The 27,576-nt window shown below is 54.5% G+C and overlaps 1 protein-coding gene across 1 annotated transcript in view; it reads left to right on the top strand.

Moving 5' to 3' along the window:
* RASA3 (RAS p21 protein activator 3) overlaps positions 1-27,576 on the top strand; it is a 111,870-nt gene that overhangs the window by 72,734 nt on the left and 11,560 nt on the right. The window contains exons 6-20 of the mRNA XM_025874546.1: positions 9,996-10,076; positions 10,414-10,486; positions 13,055-13,131; positions 14,867-14,971; positions 16,468-16,624; positions 17,491-17,639; positions 18,683-18,797; positions 19,598-19,672; positions 20,489-20,612; positions 21,687-21,793; positions 22,609-22,686; positions 24,284-24,361; positions 25,424-25,497; positions 26,306-26,412; positions 26,915-26,997. Of these exons, the coding sequence (XP_025730331.1) occupies positions 9,996-10,076; positions 10,414-10,486; positions 13,055-13,131; positions 14,867-14,971; positions 16,468-16,624; positions 17,491-17,639; positions 18,683-18,797; positions 19,598-19,672; positions 20,489-20,612; positions 21,687-21,793; positions 22,609-22,686; positions 24,284-24,361; positions 25,424-25,497; positions 26,306-26,412; positions 26,915-26,997 (1,483 nt within the window). The remainder of the gene's footprint in view (positions 1-9,995; positions 10,077-10,413; positions 10,487-13,054; positions 13,132-14,866; positions 14,972-16,467; positions 16,625-17,490; positions 17,640-18,682; positions 18,798-19,597; positions 19,673-20,488; positions 20,613-21,686; positions 21,794-22,608; positions 22,687-24,283; positions 24,362-25,423; positions 25,498-26,305; positions 26,413-26,914; positions 26,998-27,576) is intronic.

The raw sequence follows: 27,576 nt of genomic DNA, 5'->3' as shown, positions 1-27,576 counted from the left end.
GCGCCGTCCCCGCCCACCATCCGCACTAGCACACACACTACTACGCACACTAGTACACACTACTATGAACGCTAGTACACACTAGCACACGTTAGCACACACACTAGTACACTCCTGTGCACACTAGCATGCACGCTAGCACACACTACTACGCACACTAGTACACACACTACTACTCACGCTAGCACACACTCACTTATGCACATTAGTACACTACTATGCACACTAGTACACATGCTAGCACGCACTCTACACATGCTAGCACGCACACTAGCACACACTACTACAGACGCTAGTATATACTCTAGCATGCACTCAACTACACACGCTAGCACGCACACTAGCACATTAGTACACATGCTAGTAACACACTACTATGCACACTAGCATGCACTCTAGTAGTCACTACACACGCTAGTACACACACTATGCACGCTGTACACATGCTAGCACGCATACTAGTATGCACGCTAACACACAAGCACTCACACTTATGCACACTAGTACACATTAGTACACACTACTATGCACGCTAGTACACATGCTAGCGTGCACACCAGCACACACTATTATGGACGCTAGTACGCACACTAGTACACGTGCTAGCACACACTATGCACACTAGCAGACACCCTGATACACATGTAGCATGCACACTAGCACACTACTACACACACTAATACACATGCTAGTACACACTATGCACACTAGTACACACACTGTGCATGCTAATACACACTAGTACACATTAACACACAGGCTAGTACACATTAGCACCGTCACTAGCACACTAGTGCACACATTAGTACACATGCTAGCATGCATGCTAGTACACACACTAGCACATATGCTAGTACACACGCTAGCACACACTCTAGTGTACATGCTAGCACACTAGCACACACTACTATGCATGCTAGTACACATACTAGCACACACTACTGTGCAAACTAGTACACACGCTAGCACACGCTAGTACACATGTTAGCATGGACACTAGTACACTCATTGGCATGCACGCTAGTACATACACTAGTACACATACAAGTATACACACTAGCATACACATTAGCACATGCTAACACGCGTGACCACACCCTAATATACATACTAATATATACTCGTATATAACACTGATACACTAGCACACGTAGTCCACTTGCTAGTACAGACCAGCACATACTAGTACCTGTATACTAGCACACAAGAACATGCCTAGTATACACACTAGTATACTTTAGTATACATGCCAGCACACACGCTAGTACACTAGCAAACACCCTAGTACACATGCTAGCACACACAGTACGTTATCAGGCACGCTAGTACACACACTAGCACACATGCTAGCATACGCGCTAGCACACGTTAACACATGCTAGCGTGCATGACTACATGCTAATATACATACTAGTATATACTTGTACATAGCACTGATACACTAGCACACCTAGTACACTTATTATAGATCAGCACATACTAGTACCTGTACTAGCACACATGAACATGCCTAGTACACACTAGTACACATGCTAGCACAATGCTTGTACACAATGCTAGTACAATGCTAGTACACATGCTAGTACACAGTAGTACACATGGTAGTACACACTAGTACATATGCTAGCACAATGCTAGTACACACTGTATACATGCTAGCACAATGCTAGTACACACTAGTACACATGCTAGTACACTATACATGCTAGCACAATGCTAGTACACATGCTAGCATAGTGCTAGTACACATGCTAGTACACTATACATGCTAGCACAATGCTAGTACACATGCTAGTATACACTAGTACACACTATACACATGCTAGCACAATGCTAGTACACATGCGGGTACACACTATATACATGCTAGCACAATGCTAGTACACAATATGTACATGCTAGCACAATGCTAGTATACATGCTAGTACACACTATACACGCTAGCACACACTAGTACACATGCTAGTACGCACTATATACATGCTAGCACAATGCTAGTACACATGCTAGCACAATGCTAGTACACACTATACACATGCTAGGACAATGCTAGTACACACTAGTACACATGCTAGTACACATGCTAGTACACACTGTATACATGCTAGCACAATGCTAGTACACACTAGTACATACGCTAGCACAATGCTAGTACACACACTGGTGCACCCTGGCACACCCATTGGCACACACTATCACACACACAAGTACACTTTGTTCAGAATCCCAGGGCAGAAGGCTCCCCCATAGGGATGCAGTGAGGAAGAAAGAGTGGGGGGTGTGCCACAGAGTCCCACAGGGGCTCACGTCCTCCAGTCAAGGGAGTCAGAGTGTCTGAGAGACCACTGGCTTTTCTTTCTTCACCCTGCCTGTCCATTTTTCTTCCCCTTTACATACCATAAAATTCAACATTCTAAAGTACACACTTTGCATTCAGAAGGATGTGCAACCATCGCCACTAAGCACTGTCCAGTTCCAGAACACTTCATCACCCCGACAATGAAATCTTGTCGCCCGTCGTACCCCATCCTCCTCCCTCGCCCCTGGAAACCACTGGTCTACTTCTGTGGATTTGCCTATTCTGGACATTTTGTCTAAATGGAATCACATACTATGTGGTTCTTGGTGACTGGCTTCTCTCGCCAAGCGTGAGGTCTTCAAGGTTCATCCACGCTGTAGCAGCTGCCAGAGCTCCCATCCTGTTAAAGGCTGAATAATGTCCATTGTGTGTACCCACCCACGCTTTCTTGTCCATCATCCACTGATAGACGTTTGGGTGGTTTCCACGTTCTGGCTGTTGTGGATACTGGTGCTGTGAACATTCTCATACAAGTGTTTGTACAGACTTATTTTCATTTCACTTGGGTGCATAATGTAGGCGTAGAATCAGCGTGTTGTATCTTAACTGTGTTTAAGTTTTCGAGAAAATGCCGGGCTGTTTCTCACAGTGGCTGCCCCATTCACAGGGCCAGCAGTGTGTGAGGCTCCAGTTCCTCTGGGTCCTTGCTCACCTGTGATCCTCCCTGTCTGTGTCTGCAGCCTCCTAGTGGGTGTGCAGTGGCATTGATTCACATTTCCCTGAATGATGTTGATCACCCTTTCTTGTCCTTGTTGGCCGGCTCCGTATCTTCTCTGAAGAAATGTCTGTTCAAGTCCTTTACTGATTTTTTAATTGGGTTATTAGTATTTTATTATTAAGTTGTAAGAATTTTCCATATACTCTGGATACTAGACTGTTGTCAAATATGTAACTTGAAAACATTTTCTGTCATTGTGTTGTCCTCACTTTCTTGATAATGTCCTTTGTAATACAAGAGTCTTAAATCTTAATCAACCTCATCTGTTGTTTTCTGTATTTCTAAGAAATCTTTTCCCAGTCTGAGATCCTGAAGATTGACAGCTCCGTTTTCCTTCCGACATTTCTCACCTTTAGGTCCTCGGTACATTTGGAATTGATTTTTTGTGTGTGGTGTTAGGTAGGGGTCGGCATGGATTCCTTTGCTTTTGAAGATCCACTTGTCTCAGCACCATTTGTGGAAAAGTCCATCCTCTCCCAGCGAATTGTCACTGGATTATAATAAATGGGTGGACTTACTCGTGGACTCTGTTCTGTTCCATTGACCTGTGTGCCTGTCCCCGTGCTGGTACCACACAGTCGTGGCCCCTTGAGATTTGGAATAAGTTTCAAAGTCAGGAAAGTGTGAGTCTTCCATCTTGGTCCCTCTTTCATGACTCTGGCTGTGTCCTGAGCTTGTTTCATTTCCATATGAGTTTTAGGGTCAACATGTTAGTTTCTGCAGAAACAACAGCCGGCATCTTGATAGCAACTGTATTGAATCTGTAGGTCAGTTTGGGGAATTAGCAATATGAGCCCTTCCAACCCCTGAAACAGCCTGTCCATGTGGTCAGCTCTTCTGTGATCTTTTTAAAAAATGGCTGTTTCTGTAAGGTCATTAGAAATGTCCCCTCTGAGCCTGGGTGGCTCAGTCGTTAAGCGTCTGCTTTCGGCTCAGGTCATGATCCCAGGGTCCTGGGTTCGAGCCCCATATCGGGCTCCCCGCTCAGCGGGAAGCCTGCTTCTCCCTCTCCCGCTCTCCAAGCTTGTGTTCTCTCTCTCTCGCTGTGTCTCTGTCAACTAAATAAAATCTTAAAAAAAAAAAAAAAACAACAACTAGAAATGTCCCCTCTTTCATTACTGATTCTAATAATTTGAGTCTTCTCTTCAAGTTTGTGGATCTTTTCAAAGGCCCCACTTTCTCTCTTGTTTGTTCTCTACTTCGTCATCTGTGTGATTCCTTCTTTCTGCCAGTGTGGGCTTGTTCTCTTCTTTTTCTGGTTTCTTAAGGTAGAAGTTCAGGTTATTGATTTGTGATCTTTTTTCTTTTTTAACGTGGGCATTTATAGCTACGTGTTTTCATCTAATGTTGCAGTCATGTTTGTGTTTTACCACTTTCTTTCTTAGAGCCTGGTCTGTTGTGTGCACCTGGGACTTTCGGGACAAAACAGGAGACAGTGACCACTCCTGGCGTGCAGAGCCAGCAGAATCTCCCCCAGACATGTGCAAACCCTGACTTTCTCTGCATAACATCTCCTTGTATCCAGTTGGAGCCGTAGCATCTACGCTGGTGTTTGTTCAGAGTCACACATGGTTATTTGGGCCCTCCCCTCAGGCCCTGGCCTCTCAAAGGTTAGCATGGGCTTGGGCCAACCTCACAGTATGTTACGGGCTTGGGAAGAATTAAGAGCTAGGCTGAGGCCGTTGAAGAGAAGTCAGTTGGGCAAAAGCAGATTCATTCCAGTGGAGTCCCTGCTTGCCTGAGAATCACCTGACGCCCTCTCCTGCCTCGCAGCACCATCCCGTACCCCCAGTCCCCTCACCAGGAAGTGTGCGTAATGCCGGGACCTGTTCTCAGCCGCCCTCCGTCACTCCCTCGTTGCAGGGGTGTTAGTCTCTGAGAGCTGCTCCAGCCAAATACCGCAGTCTCAAGTGGCTTAAAACAACAGAATTTTATTCTGTCCCAGTTCTGAAGGCCAGATCTGAAATCCGTCTGGGCCCCACTCCGTCGGGAGGCTTCAGGGGACGGTCCCGTCCTCCCGGCTTCTGGGGCTGCAGGCGGTCCCTCTTCACATGACCCTCTCCACTGCATCTGTGAAATCTCCCTCCTGTAAGGACACTAGTCATTGGGCTTAGGGCCCATCCTGAATCCAGAATAAGCTCATCATCTCAAGATCCTTGGCTTGATTCCATCTGCAAAAAACCTTTTTCCAAACCAGGTCTCTTCAGGGACCACCACCCAGCCCCCCGTAGCAGGCGACTCCTCCCAGCCGACCGTCCCCCCCCCAGGGCTACAGGACCTGCACTCTCAGACCCTCCCGGGCTGCCCTCACCCCTCGCCTGGCCTGGACAGTCTTCCACGGGGTGCGTGGCATGTTCTGGCTGAGTTGTCTTTTCTCCCCTCCCCTCTCCACACTTCCAGACTCTCTGCTGCCGGGCGCACCCTCCCCGCCGCCTGAAGAGCGAGTGAGGCCTTGTCTACCTTCCCCAAACAGCAGGGTGCCCCGGGAGTGGCTGCAGTTCTTTCCTGGGGGTGTCCATTCCCTGCACAATCCCTCACTGCCCTTATGCACCCTCCCTCCTGCTGCTATAGTGACTATCATCTATGGGCCCTCCCAGCCGCCTGGCAGGCAGGACATCGCCTCTCCCTTACCTGCCTGGACGGTGAGTGAAAGCTGGGGACGGCTTTTGCCCTGGGCAGTTCTGTCAGCCCTGAGCCTTTGTGTGGATGGGTGGACAGAGGACCTGCTGGATGTGCTCACGGAAACCTCCCCATTCCTTCCGCAGGTGGCTTTTCCCGACTGTGACCCTTCTTTTCCGTCCTGTTCACTTGTATGTCCACGTCTGCTGTCCTGGACACCTGAGTGAGGCCCAGGTGGTTTGGGGACCCACCGTCCTGATGTTCTTGTTGTCTGTATGTGGACAGGGCATCTACCCATCCCCACCTCAGACAGGTTCATGTGTGAGCGGCTCGTCTCTCCAGCCAGATCTCAAACTTGACTCAGGAGCCTTATCTCATGCTTTTTTTTCCATCCCCCAACAAGGATGAATAAACCTTTTTATCATTCATTCAAAAATATTTCCGGAGCCCTGGCTCAGTGCCGAGGACTGTGCAGGCCTCCTGGGGCCTGCGCTCTTGTAGGGGAGACATGTTAGCATGGGAGTGCATCCACGTTTCGTTCCCTGGACCAGAGTGGATGTGAGCCAGCCCATCCGGCACAGGGTAGAGGTCCTGAAGCCATCTGCAGGTGTCTGTGAGACCCTCAGGGCATGCGCTGGGCCGAGTGGACCTCAGGCCGTGGATTGGAGGTGACCTCATTTCTTCCGACGCTGCGTCTGCTTCCTTTAGAATAGTAGCGCAGGTGGGAGACGCGCCCCAGCCCTCCGTGCTGGATGAGTGTGAAAGACGACGCGTGCGCAGGTCTTGGCTCTGCAGCGAGAGGCCTTTGCTCGTCCCCTTTCTTGTCCCTGTGTGGCAGTCTCTCTCTGGGTATCCTGTGGCCACCCGCTTTGTCTGAAAGTAGGGGTTCCTGCACTTTCCCACTTCCAAGCTTCACTATCTCACGGGCAGACCAGAGGCCTGTTGATGGCCCTGCAGGTGCCCCCTGGGGCAGCCCCCCTGACCGGGGCGGGGGCCCTGCTGCTGGGGGCCAGGCTGCCATACCGATGGCCAGGGAAGCAGGCACCGGCCGCCTGTACCTCCACCTTGAGGTGCATCCAAGTGAGGAATTAACCTGTTTCCAGGCTTCTAACAGCATCTTGAATCCAATAAAGATCCTATTTTCTATTATTAGGAAATTACAACAGGCTATTGATATGTGGCTCCTTCTGGGGTCAGGAAGCCTCTCATACCAGAGCATGAGCGGAGAGCCAAGCAGGTGGTAGGCTGGTGGCCACGGTGGTGCTTTGTCACTGCATGGCTAGGACGTCTGCAGCCCGCTGGTTCAGCAGGCAAGTGTCCTTCTCATGGGGCGGGAAGCGGAGGCAGCAGCCTGTGTCCACACTGACGGGGGAGAAAAATGAAACAAGATTTCGGAATGGCAGGTTGTTATTCCAGCTGTGAGGCATAACCTTGTTTTAAGGGTCAGTTTGAATATAAAATCCTATCAATGTTGTAATACGTACAAAATACTGTACCTGTGGGGCCTTAGATTCCAGATTAGTTGACTGTTTGGGTCACTGTGTGTCACAGTGTCCTTTCCCGGATGTAGGAATGGCCAGTGTAGTAAATATTTTACTCCTTTCCGCTATTTATCTAGAGCATTCCGAAGCATCGGTTGAAGTTGTTTCGAAGAGAGTAAGCCTGAAGAGATGCACTGTGTGTGAAGTACAGAGAACCTGGGCTCTGCGTGCCCCGGGCGGCCCACGAGAGCCCCCGCCAGGCTGTGTGCTGGGCCGTGGCCCACCTGCAGCCAGAGCCCACAGGCTGAGCGCGTGAAGGAGGCTGATGCCCTTATTCCCGTTGGCGTGTTGGGCATCCTCCGTGGGAGGGTATTGATTTTTCTTCTCCAAGATGTCTCTGTGTAGGTGTTATCAGTATCCAGTCTTTGCTTTAGAGAGTGTTTCTCAAATCGGTCTTTAGGAGAAGGAAAAACGGCGACATTTCACGTGCTTGCCAAATGTGCTCTAGGCAGCTGCCCCGCATCTCATGGTGCTTCTCCGGGACATAGATGTGGGGAAACTTGCTTTCAGTTTGATGCTTAGCAAGGCTTTCTAGTTTCTGGTCATGAAAACCCATTAGCTTTGAGGATCCAAAATGTGGGCACGCTTACCATCTAAGCCTTCTTCTTGATCACGTGAATGTAATAAAGATGTGTTTGCATTTAGCTGGGGTCATTTGCTCAGGGAGAGGGCCTCCCTGCACGTCTCCTGAGCAAGCTGTTTGCCCGCCGTCTCAGAGCTGCTGGGGTCCTCCATCCCCCCAACTCTCTTGTCCTTCAGACTGCAGCCACTTTCTCCCGGAGGCCTCCCGGCACCCGACAGGTCGACCACCGGCTTGTGTTTCTGTGTTGTTGTTCCTGGTTTCTTTCTTTCTTTGCGTCGCCGCACGTGACAATTGCATGTTGCGCGTTGACCGTCCTGCTCTTCGCTGCTCTACCAGCTGAGCTCACCCGAGCTTCCCCGCAGCTCCCATTCCTGGAATTGTGCCTGCCACAGATAAGATCTCAACAAGTACTTGTTTCATGATGACTTAATGGATGAATAAATATTTCTTTAATGATGAGTTAACAAGGGGAGGAAGATAACCAAAGACCAAGTCAGTAATCCCGGAGAGAAGCCCAGAACTATTTCATAAAGTAGAGTAAGAGTAAAGGGTTGAAAACACTAGGTAAGGCTAACATCGTGGGACCAGCGTGGCCACCGCTCGAAGGGCCATAAGCACCGTGAAGGAGAAAGGAAGGAAACAAACCCCTCGAGCAGAAAGAAATATTCCGGTAAAATGTTAGAAGCTAACTCCTCCCCAAGAGGGGCAAAAGATCGCTTGGCTCACGAAGGAGGGCAGGAACCCGGTTGTTTTCTGACTTCCCAATGGCAAGGAGAGACTGGAGCACTCAGGGATTCGAGGGAACGTGATCATGCATCTGTACAGCCAGACTGATGTTCCTCTTTGGGAGCAGGACTGTCCTGCCATGAAGGACCCCCTCTCCCACCACAGACAGCTTAGGAGCTGGATGCTGGACGAGCGGAACATCTGGGATGTTGGGCAGTTGGCATTTTAACTCTGTGACCCCAAGTCAGGGAAGCAGACACAAGAGCCGCAGTGGGCCTGGTTTTGTCCTGCAGGTGTGTGGGTGGCGAGGGGCAGGAGGTGTCCCAAGTGGAGCCTGGAAGTGGGTGGGGGGACAGAGATTGCCGTTGGGGGTCTGAGGCCGCTGCGGATGTGTTCTGGAGAGGAGGGGACTTCCCCGCACTCCACAAGCCTGTGGGAATACAGAGGGCTATAGCGCCACGGGTTCGGGGAGGGTGGAAGGGGCTCGTGTGGGGCTGGGAAGCGTTGGAATCCCCGCCAGCCCAGTGGAGATCCTTATTCCCATTGGAAGCTCAGTGCAGACTCAGAGGGCCACACCTATGTAGGGGAACCAAACAGTCCCTGGACAGAGGCGGCTGGCGCCTCCCCTGGCAAAGCTTCAAACAAGAATTGCTGTGCACATCAGTCTGCACCAAGAGACCCTTAACCACCAATCAGCTCTGTTCTTCAGAAAGCAACGGCATCTGGACACCAGCAGCCTGAGATTCATAACATCCGGCATGTGCTCAAAACTGGCTTTGCCAGGAACAGGACAGTGTGACCCACGGCCTGGAGAAGGAACAGTCCGTAGAAGCATACTCGGGGATGGCAGAGATGGCAGGATTAGGGGAAATGGTGGTCCCAGAACTCGTGTAACCAGCTGTGCTCCAGAAGTTAAAGCAAACCGGGAACCGGGACAGTGTGCCAGGACCTGTGGGAGGGATTGGGAACGAGGAGAGCCTGGCGGTGCTGCCGCGAGGCCTGCGTGGCATGGAGGTCGTACACGGGCTAGATCCGCAAGCCCCTCAGTTGCTGGGGTCTCTGTCTTCCCACCTGTAACATGGCCACAGCACCTACTTTGTCAGCTTGTGGGAGAGGTAAACGCATGGGTCGCGGAAGGTTCTTGAACTATGGCTGGTTCCTGGGATGGGAAGGCAGTGGCATTGCTCATGGGAGTCACCGGGAGCCTGTTCTCCGCAGCTAAGACGCTCGCGTTCTCCTGCCCCCAAATGTCTTCAGATTGCTAATCAGTGCACCCATCACCATTCATTAGACAGTTGCTTCTGGGCCATGAGACCAGCACCACCCAGAGCTCATGGCCCTTGGCCGTGGCTGTTGAGACGGCTGCCCCCTGCGACCTCAGAGCAGCCTCGAGAAACTGCCTCTGGGGCCCCTCACCTCCCGCTCCTGACACCCTGCCTCTCTCCTCAGCATCCTCGAGTGCCAAGGCCTCCCCATCGTGAATGGGCAGTGTGACCCTTATGCAACTGTGACGCTAGCAGGACCATACAGGCAAGTACTCTGCCCGCACCTGCCCACAGTCTCAGCTGCAGTGATGCTGAGGATTCCAGAAAAATGCAGGATAGGCTGTGTGGTGGGGAGTATTGTCCCGACTTACTCTTGTTTCCTCTGCTGCCCTAAAACTGCTTGGTGAAAAAGGCCCCTATGTTTTCCACATTGGGTATTTTTGGCTTAGTAAATGTTCCTGATTTGCATACCATCTGGGTTGGAGACAAACAGAAATATTGGGCAGTAAGTTACTTGTGCATTTGCTTGCTCAGTCTTTAGGCAGAAAGACTTGGTGTCAGTAGTGTTGGTTTTAATCTTAACCCTTCCTCCTTGATTTCAGATCAGAAGCAAAGAAGACAAAAGTGAAAAAGAAGACCAACAACCCCCAGTTTGATGAAGTGTTTTATTTTGAGGTTGGTATTTTAGTGGCATGAATGTCACATTGAGACCTTTGGGGAAAGTGTGGCTCCGCAGGACCTCGGGCACTGGCTTCCTCCTGTAAGTCCTGGGATGACCCCGCCGCACCCGACGCCTCCCTCCCACCCTGCAGCATCGGCTGAGCTCCCGGGAACCTTCCTCTTGCCCCTGGAAAGAAAGGCCATTTGTTGCTTCCTTGGTTTTGAGTCGAATGCTGACAGGTTATACTTGCCGAATTATCAGGATTTGGGTGTTTTTTATTGTTTGGTTGGCTTTATGTTTTTTGCTTGCTTCTCCCAGTCTTTCCTGAGCAGTGGAGGGAGGCTCATTTCACCAGAAATAGTGAGGGGTCTGAAGCAAAAGAGTAAATGCATTTGAGCACAGAGATCCCCCTGGCTGCCTCTCAGAATTGTGAGCCCCTGAAGTTAGTAAGATGAGAGGCAGGTGGGCCGAAGACTGTGGAACAGAACAGTAGCAGACTCAGCTGACCCCAAGGCAATATATTCAGGCCGATGTTCTTTCCATCTGCAAAGGTTTCTCGAAGGTCTCATAGGCACCAGGTCCTGGGTGGCTAAGGATGAATAGGGCCTCTACTCCTCTCTTCCTGAGGTTGCTACCAAGCAGAGAAGCATGCACAGGAGTGGATTATGTACTTGGTGAAGTGGCTGTTGAGTCAGTGGCTTTGGGGAAGAGCAAACAACCATCAGTCCTGCCTGGTGAAATAGAACAAGTCTTCCCAGAATGGTGGCGCTTGAGTAGAGTCTGGAAAGGTGCATTGTGAGGCTGAAGGAAAATGCGTCTCTAGATTTAGGGTGAGGTTGGTGTGAGAAGGGGGAGTTTTGGAAAATGAAGTTGGAGAGTTGGGTTAGAACTGAGGACCTCACGTGCAGAGAACCTAGACGTTTTCTGCCTGGGGTCCAGAAGCCCACAGTTTTCTAAAATGCTGGAGGTCAGCAGTCAGGCTTCTTGGGCAGCTGTGAGAGGGGCTGAGGAGTCGGAGTGCTGAGGGCCCAGCACCATTCTCTGTCCCAGAAGGACATGCTTATTTCATAGCCCGGTGCAGAAAATGGATTTTAAGAAACTCGAGATCAGGCAGGAAGCCGATGTGGTCAGCCTTATCTCAAGGGGGCTTCATGCCAGGGCTCCAGCGGCAGGGAGGGAGTCTGGGACGGAGAGTAAAGAACCGTTTTTAGTATGAATTATGCACTAAAAGCAGTACCACCCTTCCTTGTCTCTGCTGCCTAGAATAGCAGGTCAGCACTTCCCAAGCTTGTGTTGAATACAGCACACAGTAAAGTGCGGACTTTCCACTGCCTCGTGGACCACCGGGATGGTGACACACACTTTCTATGTCATATGCTTCTATTTCACTCTGTAAAAACGTGGGTCTCAACTCACTAGATTAACTTCACAAGCCCCAGAAACAGCTGAGCTCAGAACTGCATCCTGCAGGATCCCAGGGAAGGTCCAGACCTAGGCCCTCAGTGCTGCTGGTTAAGGCCCACCTGACACCTGCCTCTCTCACAGTCTCAGACCACAGGACCTTGGAATATGGTTCTGTTTGGAGTTTATGGTCTTAGACTCAAAGGGCTGAGCCCTGCTTAACACCTAAATCTCCTTGTTGGGTTCTCTGTACCCGCTTTCTGCTTCATCTTGCAAACAGTCCCCACAGTTCTGACAGCCTGCGGCCGAGCTCCTGGCACTGGAGTCCCAGTGGCTGGCTTTGGGCTAGCAGACAGCCTCCTATAGGGATTTCAACAGGAAGTAGTCTTCAAACCATTTTCTTCCAGGGTAATGGCTAGACTGACCTAAAAACTCTTAAAATACCTAATGTGGTTATTTACAGTTCTACTAAAACCATCTTCCTTCACTCAGTAGATACATTAGGTACCATGCAGAGACCCTGTGCCCACCATGCTATAAGCCAGACACTGAGCTGCATCAGGCGGTGGAGGCTCTGGGGGGCTTCCTGGAGGAGGTGGCCTTGCAGAGTAACCTTCAGGCTTCTCAGCATTGGCCTGAGTGAGGAAGAGGCCCGGTGGTGAACTGGGCAGGGGGTGCAGGTTGTAGAAAGACTCCTGTGTGCTGGGTGAGGGGAACTAGTGGGGGCTCCAGGGACCTTCAGAAGCCTCAGCTGAAAGTGGATGAAGCTAGGACCAAGCTGGGCGATGGCTGGACGGGAGTCCTGCTTGTGAGAAGCACGGGCTGCTGACATGCCGTAAGGGCAGAGGTGCTGAGATGGGAGGGTTGGGCAGGAGTGAATTCGGGGCCCAAGGAGGAGGGCAGGAGGGGAGGCACCTGGCGCTTTGGGGCTGAGGAGGGAGGGGGCTGGCCCCGGTGCTTGGAGGGGGAGGCAGGGGTGTTGGGAGGGTGATGAGGCAGAGCCCCGCCCGCACCCCCAACCCCCTGGAGAAGGGGCTCCAGACATGCCTGCAGGCTGGGACCCCACCTCTGCTCCGGGTGGGGGTCCGCAGCCTTTCCCTGGGCCTGGGGGTGGCTGGCACGTGGGGTGCTCCGCGGGCAGGGGTGTGGCGCACACATCTTCCTCCCGTCTGCACCTCCAGGTGACCAGACCCTGCAGCTACAGCCGGAAGTCCCACTTCGACTTCGAGGAGGAAGACGTGGACAAACTTGAAGTCCGGTGAGAGAGCAAGAACCACGGTCTCTAGGCTCCTGCTTGGCGGCTGCCGTCTGAACTCACCTCTTCTGTCTTTTTGTTTTGTTTCTAAAAATAAGGGAATGGAAAGAAGGAGATTTTCAGTTTTCTGGTAATTTCAGTGCTAGGACACGGGGAGTTTGAAGTAAGAGCCGTGAACTTGCCGGCGATTCAGGGAGTGCCTGAGAGGACATTTACTTATGCAAGGGACAGATGTGGTTTTAGGGTTCACTTTGCCGTACCTTCTGAGAGGGGAGGTCAGTGGCTTTATGCTGCTCAGTGTGTGTGAGGCTCTGTCCACTGGCCTGGCCCCCTAGCCCCTGGTCCTGCTGCTGGGGGGCCCTCGCGGTAAAGCCCTCGGTGCACACGACTCGCAGCAGAACACACCGGACGTCCAGCCGCGTCAGTCCCAGGAGCCTCACGCCCACCAGCCGCCCCTCCCCCAAGGTGCCAGGAGAGAGCCTGAGCGGGGGCACCCTTTCCTGTCACCCTGGCTGGGGCTGACCCCGAGGAATCCTGTAGATCTGACCTGGTTTGCAGTCTGGTTTCCTGTGGGGTCAAGGCTTCCTGAGGCACATGAGGCTTGACTGGGATACCTAGATGTTCTCTTGGGGGGACGGGGCTTGGGTGCGTGGGGGCATGGACAGAGGCCCTTCCCTCCCCTGAGTGTGGGACCCTCGGGCTCTGTCTTTGTTCCTCTTGTGGCTTCCAGCGCTGAGGGGGGCCGACCTCTACACACAGGTCTTAGGTGTTTCCAGTTTAAGTCTTCCATTTCAAAGAACCAGCAGCGAGGGGACCCCAGTTGAGTGTCTGAAAGTCCCAGTGGCAGTCAGAGGCCGCGCTGAAGGTTTGGCTGTGCACCAGGTGCCCTCAGACACACCACTCGCCTTTCTTGTTCAGAAAGAGAAGTGTTTATCCAAGACTGGGCTTTAAATTCAAGAGTGAAGTCCTAGCTATTGCATTTTAAGCAGACAAACAAATATTGCTCTTACTAAAAAGAAGAAAAGACAGCCTGGCAGCTTCTGGTCCCATTGCTAAGGTGTTGCTTGGCAAATTAAAGTTTCCGCTTTCTTTATTCTAGAAGTGCCACGGGGCCACTGTTCTCCCCGTGTCCCTGATGCACACGTGTCCCTCTAGTACACCCTTCCACGATGCCTGTGGCTCCTGCTTGGACTTCAGGGGCCACAGAGGGCTCATGCAGTCTTCTAGAATTTTCCCTGTGACCGCCATGTGTGCAGAGACTGGTCTTAGACTTTCAGCTCATGGAGTAAGCTCTGGTTAAGGTGTTCACTGTGGGGTGCACGAGACTGTTTGCTTGTTGGCACCGGGGACACCCTTCCTCCGTCCATGCTCCCACCTGTCACACACACAGCCGCCATGGCCCCAAATCGGAGGGAACACTGAGAGTCCCACCCAAGTGCACTGTCTTCCTGTGCTGTTGAGAAGATGGAGGCCCCTTGCCCTGACACCAGGCCTCCAGCTCCTCTCCCTGCCCCCAAGGCCCAGGGACACACCCGTCTTCATGCCAGAGGCACATCCTGTATTGACCCCACATTTTAGATGTGCTCAGTCAGTGTTGCTCCTCAGGGACACTGGTCCGTGGGACTGAAGGCTCCAACCCGCCCCGGACACTCCTGGGGAAGCTGAGGAGCATGGCTGTCCACCTGCCCTCCCTAAGTCATCCCTTATGGAGATCTGTGTACAATTGGCTGTTTTTCAGAGTTGACCTCTGGAATGCCAGCAACTTGAAATTTGGAGATGAGTTTCTGGGAGAGCTGAGGGTTCCACTGAACGTGCTCCGCCAGTCCAGCTCCTACGAAGCCTGGTAAGGCCCCACGCCCTCTTGGTGGGCGGGCGGACAGGGCTGCCGCTGGGCAGCCTGAATGAGGTGGCCACCCGCTGTGGTTTTGCACGTGGTCCTGGTTCGCTGTGGCGAGGTGATGGGGTTGCAGGTGGGAAATAGCAAGAATGATGGCTGAGGGCCTTGACAGAGACAAGGGCAGGACCCTGAGAGCCTTGCGGCTTTGAGAACGGGCCTGAGCAGGACGGGCAGGCTGCTGGCACTCCTGGGAGCCCTGCCTCGCCAGGCCTGCCCCGTGGCCCGTCATCCCGGGTGTCACCTGCTGTGGAGCGAAGCAGAGGCGCTGTTCCAGGCAAATCTCCTCGAGCTCTGCCTCCAGCCTCACTCACGTGCCTTTGTTCTATTTCGCGATCATTTCGTTAATCACTTTATAGCACAGCAGTTGTCATCACCCTGAAGCGCGGTCACAAGCATCTCCTTTAACAGACACACAAGGTGGGGACACGTGGTCACAGGCCATAGGCCACGTACCAGAGCCTTCGCGTCCACTGACCCACTACGGGGGTGGGTTTTTGTGTGTTGTGCCTAATGGCAGTTTACTGTCACGGGGACACTGGAGTTTGTCTTCAATTCTGTGAGGACAGTGCTATAGCATAGCCTCCTGCTGGGTTCTGTTCCTGCTGGGAGCACCCCAGCCCTGTAACCAAGATGGGACGGTCGTGTGGCAGCTCAGTGGACAACCGCCCAGGACCTCAGGTGGCCAGGCGCCTCAGCCAGGTGCACGCTGCCCACATCTCATCTCAGACCGCGCGGCCCATCAGCTCAGTGCAGACAGGGCCCTGCACGGCCACGAGTGGGGGGTGCTAGGAGACGAGTGTCCAGTGAGAAAACACCGAGGAGGTGACCGCATACTGTGGCGGTCTGCCTGCTGACCAGCATACATCACCAGCCCTTCTGATGCAGGGAGCTCTGCCACTCGTTTCTCAGAATAATTGCAGCTTTGCTGTTATTGCGAGACACTGTCAAGCATTAATCTTCACAGATAAGTGGTTTGGCTGCGGAGTTCCCTGGACTGCTCTCTCATGTCCCTTCTCCTTCTCTTGCCCCTTCCACGCTTCCTGCTTTCCCTCCTTAACTTCTGTGTCTGTGGCTCTGCACAGGCAGCTCCCAGAGGAAACAATGTGGGGGGCACCCAGGGCACAGACCCTGCAGGGGGGCTCCTGTTGAAAAGGCCTCTGGCGCTTGGACCCTGTGTGTTGTGGAGGTGCCGTTGGGAATAACTGACCATGCCCCCACACTCGGACCCTGGAGGGGGGGTTTCCACGAGAAACACCCCCATCCACACGCCCTGCGGGGGGGTCAGGTGGGGAATACCCCCGGCACGGGACAGAGAGGTGTCCTGCAGAACTACCCTGGAGCCCCTCCTGCCTCAGACCCCGACACAGCCCATGACGGGCGAACAGCCAGCCCGTGGATGGTGCTGCCACTCACCCTGCCCTTTCTGTGTGTGCTGCGCCCAGGTACTTCCTTCAGCCCCGGGACAACGGCAGCAAGAGCCTGAAGCCAGGGGACTTGGGGTCCCTGCGGCTGAACGTGGTGTACACTGAGGACCACGTCTTCTCCTCCGACTACTACAGCCCACTGCGGGACCTGCTGTTGAGGTCTGCGGATGTGGAGGTACCTGTGTGCGCAGTGCACCTGCCACGCCCTGGGCCACCTGCAAACACCTGCGGAAGGGTGGAGCCAGGGCCAGACCTCCTCGCCCGGCTCTGCCCCCAGCTCAGCTCTCCACCCAACTCCGGACTCTGGCTCCCCCCCCAGCCCCCCCCCCCCGCCCCCCCCCCCCCGCCCTGCCCTGACCCTCCCCGCCCCCTGCCTCGGTCTGGCTCTACCACCTCCCCACCCCCCAAACCCACAAACCTACTAGCTTCTGACCCCAGCTCCAGCCTTTGGGCCCCCCAGGGCCCCTCAGCCTCATCTGGCTCCACCCCCCAGACCCTTCCCAGCCACCCCACCTGCCCACCTCCACCCCCTACAAGGCACCAGGCCTGTCCACCTCTGGCCCTGCATCTGGGCTGCCAGTTCCTGGTGGGTGACTTTACCCTGCCTACCATCCCCCAAGCCTGCTCTGTGCCCAGAAATATCTGTATCTCCCTTTGCCGGGCGGGTGGAAGCCCTTCCCCACACCCCACCAGCAGTTAGAGCCCTGTGGCAACCCAGCAAGACCCACAGTTTCTGACTTGTTTGACTGTGGCCCTGAGGTCACCGGCCCTAGTGCTAGGTTTGGAGGTGGGTGGAAGGACCCCCCAAGAAGGCACCCAGAGCACATGTGCAAATTGGAGGGTTTGATGTGGGTTTCAGGAAATACATTTTTTGCTTATCTTAGTGGGAGAGGCACCACAGGATGGGGGTCTGGGCCTTCCGTATGGTGACCCAGCACCACCAACCCACTGACCACGTCAGGTGGGGAGTGGGGGGTCTGCAGCCCACCCCCAGGGCTGGGGGCCTTGCACTGGGGTTCCATGGTGTCTCCCTTCCCACAGCCAGTGTCGGCATCTGCAGCACACGTCCTGGGCGAGGTCTGCAGGGAAAAGCAGGAGGCAGCCATTCCGCTCGTGAGGTTCTTCCTGCACTATGGCAGGGTGGTGCCCTTCATCAGCGCCATTGCCAACGCCGAGGTCCAGAGGACCCAGTGAGTGAGCCTCAGCCTCTGTCCACGACCCCACCTCCCCAAGGGCTGCAGCCTGTGTTAGTGACCACCCAGTGGTGAGGGGCTGGGCTGGGGCAGGTCTGGGTGACCCCAGGGTAGCAGAAATCTCCCTCAGTGCTGGTCCGAGTGCAGATCTGGGACAGCGAGAGGGACCCAAACAGGCTCAGTTTTTCTTTCAGAGACACACTGTTTCTTTTTTTTTTTTTTAAGATTTTATTTATTTGAGAGAGAGAGAGATAGTGAGAGAGAGCACAAGTGGGGAGGAAAGGGAGAAGCAGGCTCCCTGCAAGCACGGAGCCCAATGTGGGGCTCTATCCCAGGACCCCGGGATCATGACCTGAGCCGAAGGCAGACGCTTAACCGACTGAGCCACCCAGGCACCCCAGAGACACACTTAAAATGCACCTTTTCTTGGAAATCCCGAGATGTGCGTGCAAAAAGGAGGTGCACAGGGGCGTGGGTTGCCTTGGGGACGGGCCCAGTTCTTGTGGTCTGAGGGTGGCAGCTTCGGTATTAGGCCCACAGCAGAGGACTGGGTCACTGCTGCCCCAGGACCTGTGCCCACTCCATGGGGATGGGTTTTCCGTGGGGATGGAGTCTGTCCCTGGAGCTCTTGGCTTAGAAAGATCCAGAATGCACCCTAGTTGAGAGAAGGCTTAAAGCATATTCTGTTACATTTGCTTCCCTGTTGGACTTCCCATGCCGACCTCAGGCTTAGTCCTTAGAAGCATTAACTTGGTGCAGAACCGGACCTCACAAGGGGCAAGGCAGTGGGTGTGTGGGTGTTCCGCTGAATTGTCCGGACAGCTGTGTGCAGTAGGTCTATCCCTCACGCCCGGCGGGGGGCTCAGGGTGCCTAGCTGTGAAACATGTGGCTTGGTCTCATTTTCTCCCAGAACATCTGGAAGCAGACTCAGCAGGGGGAACGTATCTCTGCATCCACTGGACAGGTGTTCAGGTACAGGCTCTGCTTCCGCTGACCCCTTGCTCTCTGAGACAGAATTGCCTCCCACACTGTTTTACAGGGACCCCAACACCATTTTCCGAGGAAACTCGTTGACGTCCAAGTGCATTGATGAGACGATGAAGCTGGCAGGGATGCACTACCTGCACGTGACCCTGAAGCCCACCATAGAGGAGGTGAGTGGAAGTCCCACCGTGCAGCCCCCGAGGAGTCTCTGTGGGCCCAGTGCCGTTGGGTGGCGTGTGAGGGATGCCCCACAACACTGAACATCAGGTCGCTGTGCAGGGCGTGTCGCGCACGGGAGCACCTGGCTGCAGGGCTCCATGCCACCTCCTTCCCAGCCCCACCACAGGGCCCTTCCACCTGTGTTCCAGAATCTTCCTCATTTTCTCAAATTAAAAAAATGCTTACTTCAGAAAATTCTTCGTCTGCTAAAGACAGAAGGACATGCAGAGAAAAACTGGCTCCTCGGACAACCCCCCTTTCCTTCAGCCGCGGGTCCCCCTGAATCTGTGGTTGGCGTTCTCTCTAGAGCAGCCTCGGCTGTGCATGGCCCTTCTGTTTCCGCTCATGCGCTTCCTGCCCCAGTGGCTTCTAGTTCCTCGCCTGACCTTTAATGGGACCCCTGAGCAGATCTCAGTTCCCCCAGAACAGCTTTGTAAAATGCAGGAACGTGAGGAAGTTTAAATTCGCATTCTGATCCGTGTGCAGAGACCTGCCAACACTTGGAAGTAACCATGTTTTTAAACTTTATGAAACCTGATCCCACATGCGCTGATCGGGAATGGTCTTCGAGAAAGTCCCATTCCTCACGGACCAAGGCTGTGTCTGTGGCCACGCTGAGGGCCCTCCTCTCCCTGGTGCGCGGGTGGGGGCTGTGGCCGCAGCTCCTGATGCCCCCTGAGCCCCTGACCTCCACCCGCCTGTGATCCTGGAATTTGTGTCACTCACTCCTTGTCATAAATGCACTTTCCAGATATGCCAGAGCCACAAATCCTGTGAGATTGACCCTGTGAAGCTAAAAGATGGGGAGAACCTGGAGAACAACATGGTAAGGAATTCTGATTTGTTCAGCCCTCTCTGGAGCCAGTCGCCCATCTGCAGGATTTGGGCATGTGGCCACCTTGGGCGCTGCGTCTCTCTAGGATTTGGGGTGGGGACCATACGTGCTCTGCAGGGTGTCCACCGGAGCCTGTGGGAGGAGACTGGCCCTTTCTGTTGCTGGGAAGTGGCACCACCACTCCACTCGGCTCTCAGCCCCTTTCTGCTGACTCGCACTGCTCCTGGCCTGGCGCACTCGGCGCCTGTGCCTTCCCTTCTCCTGGGGTGATCGGGAGCCTCCCCACCGGGCTGGCTCATGGCCTGGCTTCTTCCCGGCCTGGTCTGTCCTGCTGCAACAGACGTGGTCCCACACCCAGGCCGCGTCCACCCGTGTCCTCCCAGGGTGGGGTCGTTTTTTAAAATAGCCAGACTCCCTGATTGGACAGGGAGTTTTAATCTTACATAGGGTTTATTCAGGTTAAGTCTTTTTCATGCCTTTAAAGAAAAGAGACAGGGTTCTCACTGTCAGGGAGGCACGTTCCAGGGAGTTTCATCCCTGCACCCGTTAACGAGGTCAGCGTGCAGGAGGGGTACACAGGGGCTTGGCCCCGCCCCCAGAGCTCCAGGTGTTTGCCCCGGTGACCGCTACCGCTGCCGAAGAGGCCCCTCTGTACATGCTGAGGCGGAGTGCATCAGCGGCTGCCACGGCTGTCCACGACTGCTCCATCCCCGGTGTGGTCGGACTGCTCCAGGGGCTAGCAGGGCGGCCTGGGGAGAGAGCGATCCGAACAGGCAGTTGGGGTGACCCACCCGCACCCCGTTGCAGGAGAACCTGCGGCAGTACGTGGACCGCATCTTCAACGTCATCATCAAATCAGGGGTGAGCTGCCCCACCGTCATGTGCGACATTTTCTTCTCTCTTCGAGAGGCGGCTGCTAAACGCTTCCAGGGTGAGTCTTTGGTGCAGAAAACGTCCACGGCCCCTTGCTGGGTGGTCCCTGTCCCCACTGCCAGGCACCTCAAAGCCAAGGGACGTTGCCGAGTCCGTGTGGACGTGATTCCAGCTATGGCGCGGTTCCCACACGGCATCCCTCTCCTGCCCGGCCGGGCTCCGGGTCCTGCCTGCAGCTGTCCCCGGGTGGATCCAGGCCCAGGCCCCAGCTGGGAAGGCCGGCTGGCCAAGTTTGGTCACGGTGGTTTATTTGGGATGGAGCATTAATTTCTGTGATTTGGGCCCCTCCGGTAAGAGAAGCCGCCCTTCCCGGTTCTTCGCGGTTCCGACTGGAAGGTCGAGGCAGTACTCAGCACCCCACGTCATGCAAGTCTGCGTGGCTGAGCCTTTGTGGTCTTGGGACAGGAGGGATCCTGGGGATGAATCGCCCCTTCCGTTGTGCCCATTGGTCAGGGAGGCACCAGGATTCAGCCTGTGCAGACCTGCCCGCAGGCAGAGCAAAGCCGTCCTGCCCGGGTGGCAAGTGTCAGGCTAACTGAAGACTGGGATGAAGGCTGAGGAGGGGCTGGTGGGGTGCCTGCCTCCCCACGCAGTCCAGCAAGCCGTGTCCACGGCCCTGAGGAGCCCGTGGGTCAGCCCAGACGTGTCCTGCTGTCTCCAGGGACCTTTGAGCCCCCAGAGTAGTCCCTAGGGCCTTGACAGGAGCCCCCTCCTACCTGCCCGTGTGGGCACCTCTCAGCTTGTCCGGCAGTGGAGACTGGGCCTCGTGTCCAGCTCTGTGGACAGGAGCTCCTGCTTTCAGAGCACATGGGCTCCTTCCAGCGCCAGAGAGCACCAGTGTCTGGGAGGGGCCGCTACCGGGTACGCCCAGCCCCCACACACTCTCTGGGGTCGTCTTCCAGCCCAGCTGGCCTGCCAGGTCCTGTCCATCATGGCCCCGCTGCCGAAAGGGGCTGAGCTGTTGGTAGTGGTGAGGGGAGAGCAGCCCGGGGCAGGTGCACTCAGGGCCGGCCCCAGGTTCACGGCTTTCCCCGGAAGGACGTCGAATCGGCTGTCTGTGTCCCGGCCACAGGCGACCCGGACGTGAGGTACACCGCTGTGAGCAGCTTCATTTTCCTGAGGTTCTTCGCTCCTGCCATCCTATCCCCCAACCTCTTCCGGCTCACGCCTCACCACACGGTGAGTGAGCTCAGCCCCCAGAGCTGGTAAACCCGCCCTCCTGGACTCGCGGGCGCGTGCGCAGCATCCCTGCTGGAGAGGGAGGGAGGGGCGGCCAGGCTAGAACTCCTTTATCCACAGGAAGGGTTAGCACCTCTGCCAAGCTGTGTCTGCTAAACACAGGTGGATGCGTGACCAGGATTTCTCACTCCCGCCTTAGGAAGAATGGAGCATTTATGATCTTGTGTACATTCAGTCACATATTCAATCAACAAACGTTTGCCGAGCCCCTCAGGGCCAGGCTCTGAGGGACACACCAGCAGAGCGTACCCTGCAGTGACCAAGCTTGGCGGAAAGCCCAGGGCCAGGGGATTCAAGGGGCCCTATTCGCATCTTTGTTGGTTTTAGGTTAAAGCACATGAAAGGCAAGCAGGACACCCCGAGTAGGGCTGCTCGGGGGATTCAGAACTGGGCAGGGAAGCTGCTCATTTAAAGATGCCCCTTGTGCGCGTCAGGCTGGGTGCTTATTTGCAGCTACTCTCCTCTCCCTGCCCTGCAGGCCCCCTGGTGCCCTGGGGAGGCACTGGGGTCCAATCTGCGGTGGCCTGAGAGCCTGCGTCTTGAGCGTCTGTTGTGCAAGCTCTGGGAAGGCTCGAACAACAGAGTAGCCTAGAGGGATGTATCCTGCATTCGCCTGCTTTCTGTTACTTGCAGGCAGCACGTCGGGTGCCTTTTAGGTGATGTCACCCGTTTTGTCAGCTGTGTAATTCTGGGTTCAGTCACAACATTTCTGTAAAACTGAAACAAAACTTACATTTCTCCTTTCTATCTGATAGGACCCGCAGACGTCTAGGACGCTGACACTTATCTCCAAGACTATTCAAACTCTTGGCAGCTTGTCCAAGTCAAAATCTGTAAGTCATTTATTTTAATCATCTCTTTTTAAAAAGAGAGTGTGGGTTCAACACAGTGATAAGGATAAGGAACAATAAAACCCACATGGCATCCCCACCTACCATCTGAGTAGAGAAAACGTTCCAGCAGCTTGCAAGCTCCTGTGGCCTGCTGAACTGTGAAACTTTGCTTTTTGAGACTGTTTTGTTTGGGAGCAAATTATCCCCAGAGCCTGAGTTTGTCTTCGTGAATGATGTACTTAACGCAGGTTCGCTGTGGGGATGATGATTTTCAATAATATCTCACAAGCCGGTAGCGTACAGGTTAATGTCTCTTAATAAGCAATAAAGAAGTAATATCCCCCAGACCAGTGGTAGATTCACCCCACTGTGTTCCAGGCAAGGGGAGGGGGAGGAATAAAGTTCAAATCCTGCGTCTTCCCTAGACACAAGGGTGAGCGATGACATCGGCCCCTGCCAGAAGGAAAAGTCCCCCCTGCCGGAGCAACTGTTGCTGGGGAACACCGAGGTCTTGATATAGGCAAGAGGGTGACCACCCCTCCCAGGGCCCAGCAGTCCCTTGGCTGGACCAGAGCGTCTCTTGTGTTTGGGCAACATGTGCCCAAGGGCAGGGCCCTCGGCCAGAGTGCTCATCAGCAACACGGGGAGGGGTCCTGCCCCCCTCACAGATCCCTTCACTTCTGTCACGAACAAGTGGGTTTCTGTCAGTCCGGCCTACGGCACGGGGGCAATAACTGTAGCAGGTGATGCATGGACGTCCATGCCTGAGGCTGCGCGGGACGGATGGGGGGCTCCTCCAGGGGCAGCCTACAGCACGCCGCATCCTTCCGGGCCCTGAGGGCCCCACAGCCCCCAGAACGTGGATGATGACATGCAGTTTTGAAGACATGGGGCTGCTACATGTAGCGGTGGTGATGTGGGGACAGCTGGGCACGTCCATGGGATTTAAGGCCATGGCTGGCTGCACAGGCACAGGGCCCATCTGGTGGAGGCCTCCCCTTCTGCCTGGACCTGCAGAAGCCCCAGCCCAGCCCTCCCCATTCTGTCCTCTGTGGGGTCCAGTCGCTGCCGGCAAGCAGCCCCCATAGGGGAAACGCTCGGCTGTCTGTGGATTGGAGTGAAGTAAAGGGTGTGTGGTGGCCGGCAGCAAGCAGGCCGCTCATCTGGCCATCCATGGAGGCTCGGATGAACGAGTCCGTGCTGGATGTGAGGTCTGTACGGAACCCACCTCATGGCACATCCAGAAACAGGAAAGTGGCCTAACCCTGAGGACGGTGCTCACAGCGGGCACAGCGTCGGGAGGGCTGCTAAGCTGGCCGTGCGTTCCTGACGTTCACACATCAGGGACCCCTCGCCAGCACCCCCAGGTCACAGAAGAGGCTCCAGAGCAGCGGCCTCATCGGGGTGCCCGTGTAAACTGCACAGACCTGGAACCCAGAGCCTGGGCTGAGCCCGGGGGCAGCAATACACCCAGCATCTAACTTTGTTTAGTGGCCGTCACTGAGGCTGGTCATGATGCACGCCTCTAGATGGTTCTGTTTGGGACCAGGAGCCCAGAGACCTGTAGGCCTTTGTTAAGTGACCTGTTTCATTTTAGGCCAGTTTTAAGGAATCCTACATGGCTGCATTTTATGAATTCTTCAACGAACAAAAATATGCTGATGCAGTAAAAAACGTGAGTATGGACATCAGTTAACTTGAATGGACCTGCCCCCAAGTCGTATGCTGTTCTTAAGAAACCACTGTTGTAGAAAATTGAGTTAAAAATCACAGAAAATAGAAGTGACCGTTAACTACTGTAAAGAGTTCAGAGCATCGTTACCTTTGCAGTCCCTGGCCACCCTCCACGGTCCCAGGACTCTGTGCACCCCGGGGGGCTGTGACCCCTTCCACACCCTCCTGTCCACCGTCCACGGTCCTGGGACTCTCTGCACCCTGGGGTGCCATGACCCTTTTCTACATCCTCCTGTTCTGTCCAGTATGGTCCTGGGACTGCACCCTGGGCTCCGTGACCCCTTCCACACCCTCCTGTTTGGAACGGACAGATGGAGTTCTTCTCCCTGATTGGTGGTGTGCTCTACCCTCTAGAGTGCTGCCCTGTTTGTTCTGAAAATCCTCTGCAAGTCCCTTGCCTTGTCCTTCCTGGCCATCTACTTCTGGAGTCCCCACAAATGCCTGAATCATGGCGCCAAGGGACCCAGACCCGGAGTCAGGGACATGGCACATGGAGAGGATCTTGTCTGGATCCTAAAGCTTTACTCTTTCTCTTGTGTTCAGAAGCAGTCACACATACTTACCTCTCAGAAATCAAAAACCAGGACCCAGAATGGGAGGAAGGGAGAGGAGCTGGAGGTGCGCATCAGTTGTTGGAGGGAATCCAGACGGGTCCTGGTTTTTAGGAGGGGAGCGTGTCCTGGGAGGAGAGCCCGTGCTGCTCACATTCCAGTAGAGATGCATTCTTGCATCACCTGTTGACGTGCAGGTGGGCCTCCAGGTGTCACCAGAAGCCTGGCAGCCAGGTGAAGCAGCAGCTGGGCGTCTGGTGGGAGGCCGGAAGCTTCCCGGCTGCAGCAGAGGTACACTCAGGACCCCTGACCCTTGCAGAAGAACCCATGCTCCCCACATTCCTCTCTCCTCTGGCATCAGAAAGAGACACAGTGTTCTGTTTCCGCATGAGAAGGAATATATCCAAGCGTGCCATTTCCCCTTTAACCATTTGCTGTCTTTCCCACTTTAGTTTTTAGATCTGATCTCATCTTCTGGGAGAAGAGACCCCAAGAGCATAGAGCAGCCCATCCTGCTTAAAGAAGGGTAAAGCCTGCGTCTTCTGCTGGGTCAGCAGGAGGGAGATGCGGGGCGGTGCTCCTGGCCATCCCTGCCATGAACTGGGGCGTCTCTGCCCACATGGCTGGTGGTCTCCCAGCTCACAGGCAGCCAGACCCGTTAGGGGCTGTCCAGGCCTGGGACATCATGGCCGTCGTCCATGACTCCGATCCAGCAACATTGTGCACAGGGCATGTGCGAGACGTGGTGGTGTTGGCTTTCCTTTGTGCCTCTGCCCTGCGGGTTGTGTGAGTGGACAGACACCTGTCAGGCAGAGAGAGGGGTGGGGAGGCTGAACCACCCCTGCATGGTTGGCTCACTCACACCTGTGTTCAAGACCCTCCCTCCCTCCATCAGCCCCCCACTCCTGAGGCGTCTCCTGCTCCAATCCCTCTTTGTTTCCAGAGCACACTTGCCATGGCCCCATGGGCCTGCCCACCTTCTTACAGGCGTCTCTTGTTGGTATTCCCAGTGTGCGAGCATGGGGAGGGGCGGCTGCTTTGTTGGAGGTCTGTTGAACCCCGTGTCCTTGGCAGCTTGTGATTTAAAGTTAACACCAGCACAAGCAGGTGCGAAACTTTTCAGAAGTAGAGACCTTTGCCTTTTGGTTTTTAACCCTATCACTTGGAGATACAATAAGATGTTAAAAATCTGCAGGCCATATTGGGTAGGACAGATGTGAAAGGAACAGTTTACTTGGATTTTGCAGATGGGACTTCGGGCTGTGGTGTGGGGAAGGTGCTGGATGTGCCCTGAGCCCCAACATTCACCCACAAACATGTCCTGTTCACAACAGGTTCATGATTAAGAGGGCTCAAGGACGGAAACGCTTTGGGATGAAGAATTTTAAGAAAAGATGGTTCTGCCTGACCAACCATGAATTTACTTACCAGAAAAGCAAAGGTAACAAGAGAAATTGGCTTTTTACTTGATTCTCACACTTTATTCTGAGGGGCCAGAGCCTTGCTTGGGGCCCTGATGGGGTTACCGCCTGCTTTTCTGGAGTGAAACGAAGCACATGGAGTAAGCCTCCCATGGAGTGAGCAGTTTCTCACCACAGGACCATGTGGGAGACATCCGCCCACCAGAGTGGCCTGGGTGGGGGTGGGGAGCAGCTGGGCCTGCGCCTCTGGGCTCCAGGCGTGGGAGTTGGGGTCCTGTGTTGGCTGTGTCCGCCCAGATCTGATGTGGCTTAGATCTCAGTGACGCGGCCCTGGGAAGTAAAATGTGGAAACAGGCTCCTCGAGACGGTGTGCGGCTGGAGGTGTTAGGGTCCCTGGGAGGTCCTGGTGCGTGAGGCCCAGCTGTTCCACAGTGTCCGCTGCCCGTGGCCTGTGTGTGGCTTACCCACCCCCCAAGGTGGGCACCCTCTCCCCCTCCCCCTCATGAACCCTCTCTGCGGCAGGAGACCAGCCTCTGTACAGCATTCCCATCGAGAACATTCTGGCCGTGGAGAGACTGGAGGAGGAGTCCTTCAAGATGAAGAACGTGAGTGTTGTGTCTCCACTCGCTTTTCAGGGGTTTCTCCTTCTGCTCTCGTGCCCCCACCATCGCCCTGCTGCCCCCCTGCCCTCCTCCACGGAGCCCCATCACCGGGTGCTTGTGAGCTGGCCAGAGGCGAAGAACCTGCCGGAAAGTGCATTCCTGGCAGCTGCAGGGACTGGGGGCAGCTCTGGGACCCTGTGGGGTTTCTTTGAAACTGATTTTGATCTGGTTTTGAACTTATAGGAAAGTGGCAAGAATAGAGCAGGACCCCCCCGTGTCCCTTAACTCAGAATTGCGGGTTGTTTGCATTTGTCCCATTTGCTGAGCATATTCCTTCACTCTGTCTTTGTCTCTCTCCGCGTGCACGTGTTTTTCTGAGCCACGGAAATACTTGAGCGTGTTTCCCGAAAACAAGGACATTCTGGTATAGAACCCATACAGCTGCCCGAGGCAGGACCCCCAGCGCTGGTGCAGCATGATTACCGATCGCCGTCCGTGCTGAAAGCGGTCTTCTAGCTGTGTGTGTCCCCAGCCGAGCACCACGTGGTACATTCTCTGTCGCGGTCTTGATCTGGAACATTC

Source organism: Callorhinus ursinus, unplaced genomic scaffold, assembly GCF_003265705.2.
Source record: "Callorhinus ursinus isolate GAN/ISIS: 27379988/994484 unplaced genomic scaffold, GSC_fseal_2.0 scaffold79, whole genome shotgun sequence".
Classification (NCBI taxonomy): domain Eukaryota; kingdom Metazoa; phylum Chordata; class Mammalia; order Carnivora; family Otariidae; genus Callorhinus; species Callorhinus ursinus.
This window is presented reverse-complemented; position numbering and strand designations above follow the sequence as displayed.